Source organism: Clavelina lepadiformis, chromosome 6 (assembly GCF_947623445.1).
Source record: "Clavelina lepadiformis chromosome 6, kaClaLepa1.1, whole genome shotgun sequence".
NCBI lineage: Eukaryota > Metazoa > Chordata > Ascidiacea > Aplousobranchia > Clavelinidae > Clavelina > Clavelina lepadiformis.
Window position 1 is genome coordinate 18,253,925 of NC_135245.1, and position 14,565 is coordinate 18,268,489.

Here is a 14,565-nt window from a genome sequence, read left to right on the forward strand (position 1 = left end):
GTGGTGCAAATATTTACATGCACCCAACCATTCTTATCTGAAATTCAAGCAGCGGTAATTAACAAATATGTGAACGACTAAAGCCAAATGCGATGGGTTATTGTAACTTGGTCCGGTCAAAATGTAGTGACGTCATGTGTCGATAAAATTGTCACGGGTTGCGTGAGGTTTCTCAAAAAACTGTCTTGTGATTCAATTTATTTTTATCCGACGTTATGTTAAGTTATGGACTACCGTTGCAAAGAACTTTCATAGTATTTTACTTGTTGATTGGCTGACACCATCAGTTTTAGTAACCATGGTCACCAGTACGTGTTACTGCAAGCCTTTTTCTGTATGAGTTGTCTTTCGAATTAGACTGCTGAGAGACCAATAGGATGTTACAAAAACTTACGCTTCAATAATTTTTAAGATGTATGCTGGGCACGCTGGCGCTGGCGTATTATATTTCGGCCATGGCCTCCCCACTACGAACTCAATAGTGTGTGTCACGTAGGTGTTTTTACGCATTCATTACTTCTTGTTCATCCCAACTTCTTGTTTGCGATTACTTATCGACTATAACCTATGGGGACATACAATAGGCGGAGACTCGACGTTTCAAAATCGTTATATATTTCGTTTCAAAATTGTACGCCATAAATTGCCAATTATTATACGTATAAATATATGAGATACATTTAATTTGGTTTTGTAGCGGTTGTTCGCGCTCGATCGGCCTCCTTAAGCATACACAAACCACTATATTTGGCCGGCGTCGTTGAGCTGAAGCTGCCGTAAAATTGCAAAATATCAGACCGCCACTGGGTTATTGCTATTCTCGTATTACGAAAACAAAGCAACGACACAAACACTTTTAGAAGTAGGTTTAGTTTATGAGTCAATAATATAATCAATTACCATAGTCAATACTGTCAATCTGAATGTCTCCTTTGGATATGTCTGTGCTCAGTAGCCAATAAAAATGAGGCTGATGGTCTTTGCACGACTAAAACTCGGCGATATAATTTGCGGAACGTTACAAACAACATAGAAAATGAAACGGAAACGTGGGTGCGTAAATGGGCAAAGAATTGTGTTTGTTTGTGGTTTTATACCAGTGTTGCATTTGTTTTGCGTTGTGTCTGCCCTGCCGCGTTCTCTCTTGAGGCCTACTGCGTTTTCCGTGCTTGATTAAGCACACGTGTCTTTTCATTGACGTGTACCACCCAAGTAGTCGTACAGTCAGTCCTGATTCAAGCTCCTGAAATGAGCTGCTGTGGATGACAACTTAACTGAGCTGCTTTTAATAAAAGATGTGCCTACTATGTATCTAAGACTGAGGACAGTAAAAACGTAACACCAGACTATTTACTGCTCGCATTTTACTATTTAGCGAAGAATAAACGTGTTAGGAAAGTTCCTTTTCTGTTGCGCCTTTTGCAAAAAAAAACATCCCGCGCTAATTACAAACCATGATACAATGTTGTAAGACAGAGTTCCGAAAACTCTGTAGGATCGTCGACCATGCAGGGCCCCTGGAAGAACAGACTGAAAACGAGTTCACAGATTGCTCATAAACTTCATCGTACCACGACTTGTCCAAATGTTCAACAATTGCAACTTTAAATGGAGTTTCCATGTTTTTTTACACAAAGCACAGAAACTTATAATGTTGTTATAAATTTTGGTTTCTGGGAGACCACAAGCTCTTTCTTTTTATGACGTCAATATAGCAGCTTTGTCGTTTGAAACCTTTTACAGCGTTCTGTATCTGATACCCGGCGCAGATGCTCTTTATCCTTATGTATAGAAATGGACAAATCTCATTCATCATAAATACGTAATTTACGGCCAGTTTTTTATGAAATTTGAATTAAAGTAATTGCAATCTACAAGTTAAACGCTGCTCGGTATAATAGAATCGATACAACACAACAGTACAAAGGTTTTTGTCAAAACAAGCAGTGAAGCAAGCAAGCTATCCTTGAGTCGTGTTTGATGGAACGGCCCAGTCCGGGAACTCGTTCAAATGGAAAAAGGCCACTCCGTAAGTGTTGATGAAAATAGTTATCGTCGCAATTCCAAGAATATTCATAAAGGCCCCAGCCTTAATCTAATTAAGAAGACATAATCGTTTTTAACGCTTGTTCGATGTAATAATAACTTTGGAAAATCGTTGCTCAACCATATTCAACAAAACAAACAAACCATATCGATAACTTTGAGGCGGCCGTATGAGAAAGCGATGGCGTTCGGCGGCGTTGCCACCGGTAGCATGAAGGCAAGAGAAGTGGCCAACACAGGAGGAATGAGCAAGTAAAGTGGATGAACTTGAATGGTTTGAGCCTGCGTTAAACGATTGAAAAACAACCTGTGATATATCTAAAAGGAAGTTGTTTTAACCAAGGCAGCTTACCAGTGTTGCCAGTATTGGAACAAACAGAGATGCCGTCGCTACGTTGCTGGTGAACTCGGTGAATGCGCAAAGAATTATCGTTACGATGAAAGAGATGAGCCACGTGTCCAACTTCTCTAGCACGCCCAGCTCGTCTCCTAACCATTGCGATAGCCCGGACTCCTGGGTAGATCATAGGATGGTGAGGATCCTCCAACAGTTTCCGCAATTCTTACTTTGTGGTTGCGCACTTCGCTCTACTTACAGTTGCACCTTCGGCAAGAGCGAAACCTCCGCCGAGGAGCAAGACAACGTTCCATGGAAATTTCTTCATATCTGACCATTTTAAGATAGAACCTACAGGACGCACTTTGGTGTCTTCATCTGGAAATATGAAGGTTGACTTCAGGGAAGTTTCTGTGTTTGCTACTTTTCTTACAGCCTCACATACAGTGTATATGTACACTTACACTTTTAGTGCCCTTACCTAGATAGCATCTTAGTTAAGATTAAAGGACATGGACATTAAATTCGAGGCAATGAAGTTGCCAGAGATCATATACCACTGAGTTATGTTGAAATTAACTTGCAATTTATCATGTACGGCTTAAAGTTCTGGATTTATGATAACAACCTTTTCTCCGAAGAAACATTGGTTTTACATCTGGTAAGAAAAACAAAAGGGAAGCCATCCCTATGGCAACCGTGCCGTCGTCCACGTAACCTTCTTCGAATAACATGGCCCACCCTGGCATGAAACCAGGTTCCCTAAAGAACCAGAGCAACGCCGTGGTCACAAACACCAGTAGAACCGTTAGCTCGGACCACCTGTAATCAATAAGAAAGTGGTTAGATGGTTGTTTAATTTTGATTTACATGATAACGTGAAAGTGTTTAGGTGTTGTCTTTGGAAAACTTACTTGATAGGGCCAAGGTTTTTGTATTCGCGTTTTAAGAGTCGGTTTGCATTAATTTCCTGCTGCGTTTTGTGTTTCCGTTGAATGCAACCGATATATTCACGCACGCTGTTGCCCATAGCAAAAGATGATTGTTACATCCCAAATACATTGACGACCAATGTGTTACTTAGATGTCTATTGCTTATGCTCCACAATTAAGTTGAGTACGAAAATGTCTTTTTATCTGTTTCTTGATAAATGACTTAAAAAATGTTTCAAAAATATATGTAGGTTTTGACCTGTATAAAAACATAGAGACCTACCTGAAGCCTAGATACAGAGATGATATCCAGAAGTAACTGACTAAGAAAAAGACAAGAGCAGAAGGCAAGCAATAAGCAAACCAGTTGGCAAAAGAAATTAATGGTGGCGCATCGGGGAAAAGTCTGCAAACAGTTGCGTACAACTTTAAAGTTTCTGCAAACGCCCTCTGCTGTTGAAAGTATAGTTGACAACTTACATGGGGAACTGGCCTGATAGTACCAGGTTAGGGCCAGTGCCGGTCAACGTAGCGGTTCCTCCAATGCTAGCGGCGTATGGGACGCACAGCGTTAGGCCTTTTTTCATCTTTAACTTGGCGTTAATTTGTTTTTGGGAGGGTTCGACTTCTGCTTGCTTGACATAGAGAAAATATATAACGGTTCGCTCCTCATCTTTATGGAATAACTATTATATTATTATATTACTATTACATTATTATGGAAAAACTTTATCTTTATGAAAATAACTTTTGCATCTTAACATCTTACCGATTCAACTTCAACAGTAGTTTCGATGACATCTTCTTTGGTTTCAATCTCGTCTTCTTCACTTAATGTTCGACTTTTGTAAAACTGTGTTGCGTTTGTTGAAGCAGTCTTTTCAAGCGTTAGCCCACTTAAGGAATGGTTCTAAACACGACGGAATAATTGGAATTAACGCTTACGATAAACTAACAGTCAATAAGTCAAAAAGATGTAAATTTCTGGGCTATAAATTATAGCAAAGCCCATTAAACCAGGTGACCTCATAAGAGTCATTTTTATTGCCTCGTTCCAGTGTTAGTTCCTTGATGACAGCTTCAACTATGGGCAGTAACATGGCTGTGGTAGCCGTGTTGCTTATCCACATTGACAAGAAAAATGTGGTCACCATAAACCCGAACATGAGACTAGAAAAACACAGATCAGCATTTCAAATTGTTTCTACTTTCAGTGCTGTCGATGTCGCACTTACCATCTTGGATTAGCGCCAACTAGCGTCAGTACTTTCAAGGAAATGCGTTTGTGTAAATTGGTTGTCTCGACAGCCAGAGCAATTGTTAGACCTCCAACGAAAAGCCAGTTGGTGTTTGTTAAGTAAGACCTGCTTACGTCATCGGCAGTCATGATACCAAATAAAGGGAAAAGAATCAATGGGATGAAGGAAGTTATTGCCAGCGGTATCACCTCTGTCATCCAATACACACCCATTAAGATCATGCAATAGCCACATAACGCCTCCTAAAAGTGATTTGCACACATGTTCACCATCTAGTATTTACTGAACAACAAGTTCATGTATGTCACAGCGCATATACAGTAAGTAATCTTATATTATCAAGTGCAATAAACTTAAATTTTTACTCTATAGCATATAGCCAAAATGTCTTTGAAGATTAGGGAAGTGTAATTAATTATACTATGATTAAACAGCCATGGCATACCTTTCCGGGTATAGCAAGAGGCACAGCCAGCAATACAATTGGCGTTAGTAAGAACACGAGAGTTGATCTATATCGCCATAATGCGGATAGAAACTTCATACCGGCTGATAAATGAAAAACAATTTAGAAAGCTCCCAACCGCTACTCAAATAGTTTTTTCTAGAAACCTGACAAATAAACTTTTCGGTTGATTCTTCGGTACAACTTGGTGTTTTAATTATTTATCTTTTAACCTTGCTTTCAAACTGACCCAATAATCTATAATAACGTTGCTATTAGTTCAAAATGACGTCAAAGTGAAGGTTTAACTGAAGCAAGCTGGAAAAAATGAGACAAGATCATTTCAGGTGAACGAATTTCCAAGTATTCATTTGCAGACAAAAGCGCAAATGCCAAAGTGCATTTTAAACATTGTAACCTTGCCTCGGATGAAAAAGCTGAAACTGTTCTCTTTGTCACACTCTCAACCCTTGCCATTTTCTAAAATTCCTTCTTCTAGCCTACTGCCCTTTGCTTCTTTACGAGTTTTGTTCTTCTCATTCACGGTCGTAAAAATGTTTTTGTGAACAGTGAGATGGTAAAGTTGCTAAATTCTTACGTTTATGATTGGTTGTTAAGTCGTAAATGATCACTTTTCAGATTGCCTTCATGTTTGGATAAAAAGTTAAACCCACTTTACAAATGATCTTATAGCGGCATTACACTGAAACAAACCTGCTCTAACTAAAAAAAGATAGATTTCTTATTGAATAATCGGGTTTTTATGGTGCTTACAGACTCCTAATTTTCTAGTGTCTTACTGTATTAAGCTTAAAGTAATTTTATTCGTTAAAAAGACTTTAAGGAACGTTTCCTTATTGTTTTGAAAACAATTTAAGATTTGCAAAACACACCATTTAACGGGATGAGCAATAGACATCTCATTCCTTCACATTCTTGTGCGTATTTCCGGTGCAAAGACATGAAACAAGTTAATTGTGATAACGGAAAAGGCTATAAATGTAACCTAACAAACGCAAAAACCTGGTTACTTGCATTATGACTACTTACACGTTTTTCAGTTTGCTCAAACCAAAAGATGGAAATTTTTAGTAATCTAATGTCTCTCTTAACTATACTAATACATAAACCTACATGCATTTTGCTAACCATTGACATAAGAGCACCGGGCTGCTCTTTATGACGTTATTAAACGCCGTGTGTCAGACATAGAAAAGTAAACGTTTTTTGCAGGCAACATGTCCAAATATGTCAACATTTTGCATAAAATTTAAAAACTGCCGTCAACCGTCACTGCGTCTTCCTTCATGTCATCTCTGGAACACTTCTAGTCAGCTTAAAGCATTAATCTAAAAGTTTTAATGCTGCGTTACGATTTGTTTGCTCCAACGCGGTCAAGAAAGATCAACCATGTTCCACCGTATTGAATTACCACCATAAAAGCATTGCGCTTGCGTGCAGCTTTCAACATTTTCTCCCTGACAGTTCTTTTACAACTTATTTTCAATTTATATATATATAAAAGTGTACAAACTTGTATTTGAAGATTTACTAAACTTCATTCTAATCTAGAGCACAAAAGAGCATGTAAAATTTTATAAAATGCTCTCCTTCATTATTGGAACATTCTGCTTTGCAATGTGCTGCAATCTTAGATAACTTATGCGTAATATAAAAGGTTTTGTGGAAAAACTTTGTTGTTGTTGCTTTCTCTTTTGCTGGCATTCAAGTTAAATGCGGCTGCTTTAGACGGTTTCAATTAACCTTGGTTTAATCCAGTGCTTTTCAACCTTTTTGAGAAATATCCGCACATTTTTTTTCGCAAAAATTTCATCCGCACTTTAAACCAACCGAAAATTATTACACAAAAGAAAATGAAGAGACTTAACACTTTTTCATTCAAATGAAGAGACTTAACAACTTTTATCAATGACTCGGCTGCTGCTGAATGTTTACCAATTGTTTTATTGTGACAGAACAATGAACCAAATTAACAATGCTTGGTTGTGACAAAAGCACAAGTCCCACAGAACAATACTTCATTAAGATAGATATAAATACTATAGCTTGTGTGTGCATTAGAACAACAAGATAGATTCTGCAAGAAAAAAATCACAATGAATAAGTTTGTTTGAATAATTCCAAGTCAGAAAAAGTAAAAAATATGCACAATTTTCATCCGCACTCATCCGCACCGCGTTTGTCATCCGCACTGCAATTTTTTTCAACCGCACAAGTGCGTACCGTCCCACAGGTTGAAAAGCACTGGTTTAATCAAACCTAAAATTTGTTTTCATAAGTTAAAAAGCAGTGCTTTGGAAACCTTTTCTGAAATAACTTTACCCCTTTACGCTCTCTAATGTAAGAAACTACAGCCCAGCCTACTATGGGCTGCAATCCAAAGGTTTTCTTACGAAAATGTGTTTACCGTTCCATGTCTCTTGGTTAATGAACTCGATTACGTAATTCAATACGGTCACGCATCAGGCCATCCTGGATACGTCACGACATGCATGAATGGTCGAGCTGTAACAACAAAGCACATAAATCAAAGTTTATCGTACATAACTATAGATCGAATCTATTACATACATACAGTACCACAGAAATGTTAAGCTTTTTGGCACGATTGTCTGAAATGATTGCAACTGCAACGGTCTTAAACTGTTTACTGTCAACGCCAACACGTAGGCATAATAACATTAAAGCAACAAAAACATGTTTGTTTGCAATTGCGGCTACAAGTATAACGTTTAAGCTTAGCTTTATACCGGTCAGAACAACAAGTATATACAAATTCGTTTACCGCGCTTATTCGATTGTGAGATGTGGCTTACAAAGTTTTTTTATCATCATTTGTGCGGTTTACATGCAAGGATGGCTTACATTTTCTCATCAAACAAAGATTTTGTTTGCTGCCATTTTATTAATTGGCGGCACTTCTTTGACAAAACTCTTTTAACCGTTCACTTGGGTAACAACATTATTATTGATGACTATGACAGTGGCGATGATGAATGTATGCATGCAGCTTAAACTAAAATCATGAAACATTTGATATTGCCTTCTGTTTATGACATTGCCGTGAATATTATTATTAATACATTACCATATTACCAATACAAAACTTTTGATCTAATCTGGGTTACCGTATTTTCATTTCAGCACTATTGCCACACATGCTGCGCGGTTTACAATCAAGGGCGGCTTACAAACAAGTAAACACAGTATGCAAGTTTAGAGGCGCTTTTATATAATATAAGTATATTGTACGGTTTGATATTTTGGCCCGCCAAAGTATGTGTTATATGCGCTTGTTAAACAATTTTTACCGCAAAGTACAGTTTTACCCAAGTCTAATGCTGACTTCACTCGCCAAAGAAGTGAAATGTAGTTGTCGGCGAAAAAAGATCACTCACACTCGCGGTTTCGGGTACGCCAGTTTACAGTTTTTCGCTACTCTTTCTAGATCGCGTATTCTTAACATGGGGAGCACCTGAAATTTATGACGAACTCATATTTCGCTCAGAGCACTAAATACTTTTTTGATTTCCCCCAACATTTTGCGGAAACTCTATTACTGAGTTGGTGTTTTGTTGGAGTTTTCATGGAAGATGATTGAGATAGTTCAGTGTTTCTTTAGATCAAACAAACGAGTTAATTTTGAAGTGGATTTTATTGAGTTTTGGCCTGAATGTGCCCGAGATTACAAAGATTTGGAACAGACCGTTTTAGCTCTTTATATGGCCTGTGCGCATAAAGTGTAGAGAGTGTTTATATTTACAAGCACACTTGAACCAGTTGAGACGAAAGTTTAATGAAAACAACGCCAAGCAAACAGGGTTTTTAATAAACTCTACAGGCAGAACCATGTGATATGGTTCGCGCAATATAACTGCAGAAATAAACGCAAGACTGAAAATCAAAATCTATCAACTTGTGTGAATCTATGAAGCAAGAGGTAGCCCGTGCAGTGCAGCAACGGCGGGTAAAACAGTACTGTGTGAATGAAACAGCGGAAAAGTAGTCGCAGATTACTCAACGGCACTGATCAATCACTGTTTGTGCAACCATATGGAAGATTTAGCGACAACAAAGGTTTGCTATGTAAGGCGCTTACAGCAGCAGGAACTCAATTCGCGACGGCAGGTCGTCCCATAAATTGGCATTAGAGCAAACACACAAAACATTTATTTGGTGCATTCAAATGATACTAACGCGATTTGAACATTCTGTAGACTGTGACAGTCTTTCGGTCGCTCTTGTTTCGCTGGTTAACGTCATAGAGGTTGTCGTCAGAACTTTTGCAAACAAGGTTGACGTAACCCGACGCCGCTTCAACTTTCCTGCTTTCAAGTTTGCAACTTCGCGAGCGGTAAACAACGTTTTTAAAAAATACTACTTACTCTTATAGCAAAAACAGGATATAGGGTGAAAGTAAAATTTATTACAAGTGCTTTATATGCTATAAGGTCCTCGTTTGAAATTTTGAGTTTCTCTGTCGATCGAATTTCACAATGATTCCAAGGTGGTTGAGCCAAATATGGTCATACCGCATCACCCTTGTGATTGTATTCACTCCGTTACTGCTTCTACCGCTACCATTGGTGTTTCAAACAAATGTAAGTACTTAATAGAGTAACCAAAACAACATTAGTTTATAGTTTTGCTTTGGAAACAATGGCAAATTTCAACCATCAAACGGTGAGAATTAGGACTGTTCAAGCATGTGGAAAATAGCTGGAGCTCGTTAGAACCAAAACCTTTGATTTAAACCGTTGCGTCAACTCGAAGCGATCCTTAACGTATGACGCCATAATAATACAAAACAAAAACCTTTCAGGCAAAGCGCATTTTATCAGTATACTGCAGGCTACGTCCAACTTTTATGCTTTGTGTCGGTCTCGAGATCGACAAATCCCGGGTGGGTATTCACTACATAGTTTAAAATTAAAATCTTTAATCTTGTTTCGAAGTTGAGGTCTGATTTCTGGGCCATAGAATATAAGGAAGAATTTTGTTTAATTATATCCTTTTACCTTCTTGAAATGCTGTCATAAGAGACCTTTGAAAAAGGTCCGCCGTTACAGACTGTTAGAAATTTCAAAAGAACAAGCATTTAACTTCATCTCAACACTGCGATTTATTTCTTCCCGTATTAATTATGAATATTTTCAGGAGGCATCTTGTGGTTACGTCATTCTTCTCATGGCCATATACTGGATTACCGAGGCTATTCCGTTAGCAGTGACCGCTTTACTACCTCTCATACTGTTCCCAGTGACCGGAATTATGACAGCAAAAGCGGTCAGCCAAGCGTATTTTGTGGACACTAGCTGGCTTTTCATTGGCGGATTAATAATAGCAGTTGCGATCGAAAGATCCAACCTTCACAAGAGAATTGCTTTGAAAGTTTTGATTCTGGTTGGGACCAAGCCGAGGCGGTAAGCCTGTATTTAAAGTTTTATCTACGTCAGCAATTTTAAGAAATTCTTTATGTTAAGAACCTTCGTTTAACACAGGCTGATGTTCGGGTTCATGGTGACCACATTTTTCCTGTCAATGTGGATAAGCAACACGGCTACCACAGCTATGATGCTGCCCATAGTCGAATCTGTGTTCGGTGAGCTAAAAGCAGATGGAGAAACACATGACGAGAAGACGAGAGAGAGACGAGAAACAACACATGAAGAGGTAAATTGCCTTAAAGCATTCACAAGAAAGATGTTTCCGAGCATATTTACCACACGAGAATCACCATGAAACTACAGTCTTTTGTTGTCATGCAAAAGGGTAACATTCGATTCATACATTAGTTTCTGTAAGATATAAAATAGCAAAAGTTGCATAATTTTTTTACAATGTTTTGATTATTTTTATCGTTACCGGCAAAGAATGAAAACTCACAAGTGGATTTGGACGAAAGTGACCATAGAAATCAAACAACATCTTTTGACAACCAGGGCTACGAACCTGATTTTGACGAGGTAAACCAGTTTGTCAAGCGGTTTTCATTGAATGGTGAATTCATGGTGAATCTTACTCATTGATAAATTCAACAAATTCTTCTGTTCAGAAGCAAGTCGATTTGGAAAATACTCTTGACGATGACCAAGAGGTAGGTTAAATAAATGCAAAACTCCCAAACTTTGTTCTGATAATGTCGCACAACATACAAAAAGTCATCAATTTTACTAGCTAAAAACGCTCAGTTTTGCCAACATTCTCAGCAGAATAACTGTAGTAAAGAACCTGAACAATTGCCAGAGGAACGCCATAATCGTCTCATAAAAGGAATTACACTTTGTATTCCTTATTCGGCAAGTATTGGCGGAACCGCTACCTTAACCGGGACAGCCCCCAATCTGGTACTGTCGGGACAATTTCAAATGCAAGTATAACTTTAATATAATGTCGGACTTAGCGATGCACAATTCAGTGCTACTAATGTTTGAAGTATAGGCCTACTACTAATGCCAAGTGCCATTAAAGTTAAGTATGAAAGACAAGTTATCCATGGGGTTGAAGTCATTTCAGGTGCTTTGTGCTTTTCAGTTTATTTCCCGATGCACCTCAACTACTGTCGTTTGGAAGTTGGTTTGTTTATTGTATTCCAGGAGCTTTGCTGACCCTTTTGCTCTCATATATGTGGCTTTGCTGGTTATTTCTGGGATTCGAGTGAGTAATTAAACAAACACCTCTTTGAAAAAAGTTTTATAACTGCAGTTTAAATTGGATTCAAAACAATTTTTTCTTAAGGATTGTGACGTTAGTTCCGGTAAAGTTGTTGGAAAATTACAAAGAAAAGTATCATGATGGTTAAATCGCCTGCTTTTGTCACAGTTTTAAAGACTTCAGCGTCTGCCGCGGTGAGGAATCTGAAGAGGAAAGAAAAGCCAGAAATTATTTAAAAACAGAACACAAAGCACTCGGAAGCATAAGGTATTTACTTAGACTGTCGGTTACAGAACGAGGCATACTGTGGACTATGTTAAAATAATGTCATTTTCTTTCCCCTCAACATGAATTAGTCTGTTATAATTTAGATGGGCTGAAGGTTCCGTGTTGGCCATTTTCATTACTACCGCCCTCTTGTGGTTTTTCCGCAAGCCTGGATTCATGCCGGGGTGGGGAGTGATATTTCTCGACGGATACGTTTCCGACGGCACAGTGGCTATCACAATGGCATTTTTACTCTTTTTGTTGCCAAAAGAAAGACCAGAGTTTTTGAAGTATTCTGAAGGTGAGAAAGTACAACTCTTACTATATAACACAGCACTAAGTGTACTTGGCTACTGTAAACAAGTAAATACAGCTTCAACATCAATTATACAGTATTTGCCATTATGTTTACTTGAGTGTGCAGCTTGTTTTCGTAATCGTGTTGTTCTTTTACGTTAGAACTATGTTTTCTTGATTAAGTTTAGTTTGTATAAAACGAATTGTTTTGACAAAAATAAGATCAAGAACTCTGGCAGCCAGTGGAAGCTCTTCTAGACTGGCCCACAATGCATAACAAATTTCCATGGAGCGTCGCATTTCTATTGGCGGGTGGTTTTGCTTTGGCACGTGGAGCAACTGTAAGTTGACAAACTTTATATTCGTTCAATTGTCTTTCTTCATATAATAAAATAAATAAAATAAAACAATAAAACCGCTACATCATTCTTTTAAACCTTTGCTATATCATTGCACAAATCTAACACCGAAAAATATGACTAATTGTTTAAATTTTATACTGCTTGGATAACACCGTTTACGACTAAACCGTTTAAATTTTTTTATTAGCATCGACGACTTGTGTTTCGCTTTTTTCAAAATTATGAAGTAAAAAGAAAAGTGAATGAAAGCTAAAGTCGGTTTTTCGCGAACATTTTTAGGAATCCGGTTTCTCCGCCTGGATGGGATCCCAGCTGGCATTCCTGGAGGGCGTTCAGCCGTGGATCATATGTTTGCTCGTAACTGCTTTGGTTTGCCTCTTCACCGAATGTTCAAGTAACACCGCTACTTCGTCACTCTTCGTTCCTATACTTGCCAACCTGGTATAATAAGTAGAACAACTTCACAAAAACAATAATCTCTTAAAGTGAGGGGCAAGACCAGAAACAAGTTCATTATAAAATCAATTAGTAGTTGTCAGCAGTTATACTGGAAAAAGACTTTTTACTTCTACGTAGCGGTTAAGCAGTTATTGCCATAAATATGGTGACAAAAAATGCAGATTTATTGTTATATTACAGGACGTTTATTTAATAGGACTTGTCCTTCACTTTAAAGAAAATCAAATGCATGAAACTGTTACTATACGTTGGTTGTTGTGCTAATTTGGTCAAGTTAGGCTGTTAATGAGAAAACCGATTCTGATACTTTCTAAAAAACTGTATCTTTAGGCTCAAAGTATTGAAGTCCATCCACTTTATTTGATGTTTGCTCCAGTGTTAGCATCGAGTTTAGCTTTCATGCTGCCAGCCGCCACACCACCAAACGCAATCGCATTTTCATACGGTCGCTTAAAAGTAGTAGACTTGGTAAGTTTTGAAGACACAAAGTTTGAAGAGCAATTTTTAATTCACTATACCTTCCACATCCATATCTATTTGCTCTTGTTGAATTTAGGTAAAGGCGGGATGGGCGTTAAATGTCATGGGTGTTCTCGTAATCACACTTTTCATCAACACGTACGGAAGAGCATATTTTGGCTTTGGTACTTTTCCAGCTTGGGCCTTTGCCCGTAACGCCAGCGCTACCAACTTAACTAGTAACTTCAACACCACTTCCCTCCCGTGATCTTTTCAGTCTGGTTGCAGATCAACAGTTAACGCAATTGAAAACCAAACAACTGTTCAATACATCTCGGTTCATTTAGTCAGAATACTTTACGTTATGCATTCAACAACGTGTGTTTTGTATCTCTTTGTGTTTTGTCTTCATGCTTCCATATCCAGGTTTTGAAAAAAACAAAAAAGCATTTTTTCGAAAGCTTTTTGTGCGGTTTATAATCAAGAGTTCCCTTTACTTTTGCCATAACAGAATTATTTGATCATTAGATCGTATATGTTAATGTTAATGTCATGCTTACCGTGTCAATCAGCAGTTGGTAGCTACTAACTACGCCCATTTCTTTCGATCAATTCTTAGTTGATTAAGACAACGCTTGCACACTTTGAAGTCGTATACGCTGCGTGTTTTTAGTGCGGCAATTTTTAGCAACATTTCGTGCGCCTTCTTTTTGAAAGAATTATTATCAAGTAAATACGGTTGGTCAATAGTTAAGCAAAAGAATTGCATAAGCTTTAGCTACAAAGAAAAAGTAGGCCAAGCAATATGTAATGTTTAAGCTGCAATAAAAACGTGTCCAACCCATCTGCGGAATTGTATTGTTATATCGTCTTTAACACAATCTTTTCACTGCAAAAACAATAACATCATATGCAGCTAGTGTTTGGATTATACCATCTGACGCTTTTCCTAATACAGTTAATGCATCTTACATGAGTCATAGTCTGCGTGGTGCTAAGCCATCTGGAAACGTGTGGGAGCTATTG

At 38.0% G+C, this 14,565-nt stretch overlaps 2 protein-coding genes across 6 annotated transcripts; one reads left to right on the forward strand and one right to left on the reverse strand.

The window, feature by feature from the left end:
• Positions 1-1,823: 1,823 nt before the first annotated feature.
• Positions 1,824-5,760, reverse strand: LOC143463232 (Na(+)/citrate cotransporter-like). 2 transcript variants are annotated; one of them, XM_076961660.1, is made up of 12 exons: positions 5,021-5,760; positions 4,552-4,765; positions 4,342-4,486; positions 4,086-4,226; positions 3,797-3,951; positions 3,600-3,722; positions 3,298-3,402; positions 3,012-3,205; positions 2,643-2,761; positions 2,399-2,560; positions 2,191-2,328; positions 1,824-2,095 (listed from the first exon to the last, which is right to left on the reverse strand). In XM_076961660.1, the coding sequence occupies exons 2-12, from the start codon at positions 4,701-4,703 to the stop codon at positions 1,961-1,963; spliced, it is 1,569 nt and encodes a 522-aa protein (XP_076817775.1). In that variant the 5' UTR covers positions 4,704-4,765; positions 5,021-5,760; the 3' UTR covers positions 1,824-1,960. The 2 variants fall into 2 exon arrangements, with proteins under 2 accessions (XP_076817775.1, XP_076817774.1); XM_076961659.1 differs by having other exon boundaries at positions 4,552-4,817; positions 5,021-5,759.
• A 3,678-nt stretch (positions 5,761-9,438) lies between these two features.
• LOC143463229 (solute carrier family 13 member 2-like) lies at positions 9,439-14,500 on the forward strand. Of its 4 annotated transcripts, none has more exons than XM_076961658.1 (13): positions 9,439-9,642; positions 10,199-10,464; positions 10,543-10,714; positions 10,915-11,007; positions 11,100-11,138; positions 11,254-11,411; positions 11,576-11,698; positions 11,864-11,962; positions 12,067-12,263; positions 12,482-12,600; positions 12,901-13,062; positions 13,411-13,548; positions 13,637-14,500. In XM_076961658.1, exons 1-13 carry the CDS (start codon positions 9,538-9,540, stop codon positions 13,805-13,807), a joined length of 1,842 nt encoding a protein of 613 aa, XP_076817773.1. In that variant the 5' UTR covers positions 9,439-9,537; the 3' UTR covers positions 13,808-14,500. The 4 variants fall into 4 exon arrangements, with proteins under 4 accessions (XP_076817773.1, XP_076817771.1, XP_076817772.1 ...); XM_076961656.1 differs by having other exon boundaries at positions 11,097-11,138; positions 13,637-14,499; XM_076961657.1 differs by having other exon boundaries at positions 11,251-11,411; positions 13,637-14,499.
• The last annotated feature ends 65 nt before the right edge of the window (positions 14,501-14,565 follow it).

Coding starts and splice junctions, on each gene's coding strand:
- LOC143463232 (XM_076961659.1), bottom strand. CDS start 5,119: ATGAAGTTTCTATCCGCATTATGGCGATATAGATCAACTCTCGTGTTC. Junction 3,952..4,085: donor CTACTGTTGAAGTTGAATCG/GTAAGATGTTAA, acceptor CTCTATGTCAAG/CAAGCAGAAGTCGAACCCTC. Junction 3,206..3,297: donor AAAAACCTTGGCCCTATCAA/GTAAGTTTTCCA, acceptor TATTGATTACAG/GTGGTCCGAGCTAACGGTTC.
- LOC143463229 (XM_076961655.1), top strand. CDS start 9,538: ATGATTCCAAGGTGGTTGAGCCAAATATGGTCATACCGCATCACCCTT. Junction 9,643..10,198: donor CATTGGTGTTTCAAACAAAT/GTAAGTACTTAA, acceptor GAATATTTTCAG/GAGGCATCTTGTGGTTACGT. Junction 11,963..12,066: donor AAAGCACTCGGAAGCATAAG/GTATTTACTTAG, acceptor GTTATAATTTAG/ATGGGCTGAAGGTTCCGTGT.